The 3,593-nt window shown below is 62.2% G+C and overlaps 1 protein-coding gene and 1 non-coding gene across 2 annotated transcripts in view; both read right to left on the bottom strand.

Moving 5' to 3' along the window:
* Positions 1–121: 121 nt before the first annotated feature.
* TRNAL-UAG lies at positions 122–203 on the bottom strand. Its single transcript has one exon. It is a non-coding gene; the product is annotated as a tRNA-Leu (tRNA).
* Positions 204–2,799: 2,596 nt separating this feature from the next.
* The window catches only part of LOC112111437 (DNA-directed RNA polymerase II subunit RPB1), a 21,401-nt gene continuing 20,607 nt past the window's right edge, over positions 2,800–3,593 (bottom strand). Inside the window, 1 exon segment of the mRNA XM_026660357.1 lies at positions 2,800–3,593. This exon segment is cut by the window's right edge and continues 13 nt beyond it. Within this exon segment, the coding sequence (XP_026516142.1) occupies positions 2,856–3,593 (738 nt within the window). The 3' untranslated portion in view covers positions 2,800–2,855.

The following is a 3,593-nucleotide window of genomic DNA, read 5'->3' as shown; positions in this document are numbered from 1 at the left end:
GGCGCGGCGCCCGAGAGGGGGAGCTAGAGCTAAAATCGCGTGCCTGGGAGGAGCGACCGGCTCCCGCCCCCCCTCGCTTCTTGCAGGGGGCGGCGCTAAAACTCTCCAAAAAACTTTCGTTTGGCAGCGGTGGGATTCGAACCCACGTCCCCGGAGAGACTGGAGCCTAAATCCAGCGCCTTAGACCGCTCGGCCACGCTACCACTGGCAGCAGCCTCCTCCGTTGGGGCCTGGCAATGGGTCAGGAACAGCCTGACACTAGCTCCAAAGGTGCCAAGCCAGATCTGGAGCCAAATCCGGTTCTGCCCACTCCAGATTCCCGGCCCATGTAAACCAGCACCTCTCGGCCTGGCCTGGGCACCGTCCCCTTGGCGGGAGGCTGATTTGGCTTCTGCGCCCCCAAATTACACCCCAAACCCGCCATAAACCCCCAAGCGTCACCGATGCGGTAGGAAATAACACCCAGGCCATATAAATCTTGGTTCGGGGGGAGGATCCCGAGCAGTGTAAACAGGTCAAGGTTGGAAATTTGAATTCGGCCTGACTTCACTGGCCTGCTGGAAAACAAGGCATTGGCGTGGCCCCCCGGAAGACCTCAGTGTACCCCCCAAGAGCACACGTACCCCCCCACTGGTATAAACCCAGCTCACCTCCGATTTCTGCTATAGCTGCATGAAGCAAACATGCGGCCACCTCTGGGGCGGGGCGACTGGTTATACAGGGACCCCTCGCACGGCGCTGAGATGTGCCCATCTCTGGGGCGGGGCAGCTGGTGACACGGGGACCCCTTGCCTGGCGCTGAGATGCAGCCACCTCTGTGGCGGGGCGGCTGGTTACTCAGGGACCCCTTGCCCGGCGCCGAGATGCGGCCACCTCTCGGGCTGATGGAGTGAAATCCGCGGGGAATCGTCTCTTCCTTCCCTCGAAGACTGTTCAAGGATGGGTAGGATCCCAGAGGGCTCGTCCGGAACCGGGCCCTGCTTGTGCCAGGCCCTGCCCGGACTCTGCCTCCGCCTCAGTTACCAGATGGGGAAACTGAGGCACAACATGACAAAGGCACTTCCCCCAAAGCCTCCAAGGTAGGCACAAAACCCAGGAGTCCCAGTTCCAACCCACTAGGCCCCACTCCCCACTCAGCGCTAGGGACAGAACCCAGGAGTCCTGCCCCCTCCCTCTAACCACTAGACCCCACTCATCTCCCGGAGCCAGGGGGAGAACCCAGCCCCCCTGGCTCCCAGCCTCCGCTGCTCTAACCCACCAGCCCCAACTCCCCTCCCATAACCAAGGACAGAACCCAGGAGTGCTGAGGGTTTTGTTGGTGTCTGGAAAGACACCCCCCCCCTTTTCCCCCACCCCCCACTCTGCACAATCTCTCAGCCCCACATGTCCCCCTTCTATCAAGCCTGCCCCCACAGGAGCTCCACCGAGCAGTTTAAGGCTCCGGGGACAGGGAGTTCAAATCCACCCCCTGCCCGGAACCAGCTTGCCCCCCCGCCCCAGATTCAGTGATCGCTCCCAGCCCGGCGCCCAACACCTCCCAGCCGTGAGCAGAGCTGCCTCCCGAGCCGTTGTCCCGGGTTCGATTCCCAGCTGAGTCCTTCTCTTTTAAAGGTCTGAGGCCCCTTTCAGCCCCCGCTGCAGAAAGGGGACAGGGAAGAAGGCTCCTGCTGTTACCCCTGGGGAAACTGAGGCAGGGATAGCAGGCATGAGAGGCTATAGGCACAGAACTCATTCCTGACACACACAGCGGGGTCGCTGAGAGCCAGGACGCCTGGGTTCTCTCCCTGGCTCTGGGAGGGGAGTGGGCAGCCAGGACTCCTGGGTTCTCTTCCCGGCTCTGAGAAGGGAGTGGGGGCTAGTGGTTAAAGCAAGGGGGGCTGGGAGCCAGGACTCCTGGGTTCTCTCCTGGCTCTGCAAGGGGAGTGGGCAGCCAGGATTCCTGGGTTCTCTCCCTGGCTCTGGGAGGAGAGTGGGGGCTAGTGGTTGGGGGGGGGGGTGCGTGGGAGCCAGGACTCCTGGGTTCTAGCACCCACAGCGGTTTGCCCACCCCACACCCTGCTCGATTCTCACAAACACAAACGCACCTTGATGAAAATTACTAAAACGTTTATTTCCCTCACAAAGGTACAGTATTTCTCCCTCCACGCAGGGAAGTCAAACTTGACACACACAAAAAAAACCCATCATAGAAGCGGGGGGCGGGTCATTTACAATCGGTCATTTGCCCCCCGGGGTGGGTGGGTGGAACCAGGGAGCGACCAAGGACCCCCCCCCAGGCAAACAGCGCTAGAGGAAGTTTCATTAAAAGCCCAGAGCAATAACCGTCCCCTGGGATTTTCTACGCTGGTTAAAATCTGCTCTCATGTCACCGGGCGGGGGGATATAAACCGACACCTAATGAAACATACAGCTCTGAGCGCCGGCAGAAAAGGCTTAAACTAAGGTATCGAAACGCCACTTGCAGTGGCTGTATAATGCCGGGGGGGGGGGGGGGGAAGGGGACCCCCCCAAGGGCAGCAAAGGCCCCCCCCCCCCTCCCGCCGGCTAGGTAGTCTAAATGTATCTACAAAGAGAATTAAAACGGGGGCCCTGTTTTTTGGGGATCATGAACCATGTCCCCCCATGTTTCTGCCCCCTTGGATTGCCCAGTAAGGAATTCAAGGGGGGGGTCAGCCCCCTAGCTTACCCCAATGGAGATCAGACAGTCCTGGCCCCTGCGATTTCCTGGGGTGACCACCCCCCCCCCCCCCCAAAAAGGGCCACCCCTCCTTACCCCAGGGGCCCCCCCCCCCCCCCCCCCCCCATTTAAACGGCTCACGCCCCCTGAGCTGCAAGGACCCGGGCACGGCGCCCCCTCAGTTGTCTTCGTCGCTGTCGTCGGGGCTGATGGCCGGACTGGTGAGGCTGTAGGTCGGCGAGGTGGGGCTGTAGCCGGGCGAGGTTGGGGAGTAGGTCGAGCCCTTGGGCGAGGTGGGGCTGTAGGTGGGCGAGGTGGGGCTGTACTTGGGAGAGGTGGGGCTGTAGGTGGGGCTGGTCGGGGAGTACTTGGGGGAGGTCGGGGTGTAGACAGGGGAGGTCGGGGAGTAGGTCGGCGAGGTAGGGCTGTACTTGGGGGTCGTGGGGCTGTAGGTCGGCGAGGTGGGGCTGTACTTGGGGGAGGTAGGGCTGTACTTGGGGGAAGTCGGGCTGTACTTGGGGGAAGTCGGGGTGTACTCTGGCGAGCTGGGGCTGTAGGAGGGGCTGGTCGGGGTGTACTTGGGGCTGGTCGGGCTGTAGCTGGGGCTGCTGGGGCTGTAGCTGGGCGAACTGGGGGTGTAGGTTGGTGATTGCGGGGTGTAGCGGGGGCTGGAGGGCGAGTAGCTCGGCGATGTCGGGCTGTAGCTGGGACTCGTCGGGCTGTAGCTGGGAGAGGTGGGGCTGTAGTTTGGCGAGGTCGGGGTGTAGTTGGGGCTGGTGGGGCTGTAGCTGGGTGACGTTGGGCTGTAGCTGGGGCTGGTGGGGGTGTAGTTGGGGGACGTCGGGCTGTAATTGGGGCTGGTTGGGCTGTAGCTGGGCGAGGTGGGACTGTAGCTGGGGGATGTCGGGCTGTAGCT

This window comes from Terrapene carolina, unplaced genomic scaffold (assembly GCF_002925995.2).
Source record: "Terrapene carolina triunguis isolate 2854851 unplaced genomic scaffold, T_m_triunguis-2.0 Scaffold751, whole genome shotgun sequence".
Lineage (NCBI taxonomy): Eukaryota > Metazoa > Chordata > Testudines > Emydidae > Terrapene > Terrapene triunguis.
This window is presented reverse-complemented; position numbering and strand designations above follow the sequence as displayed.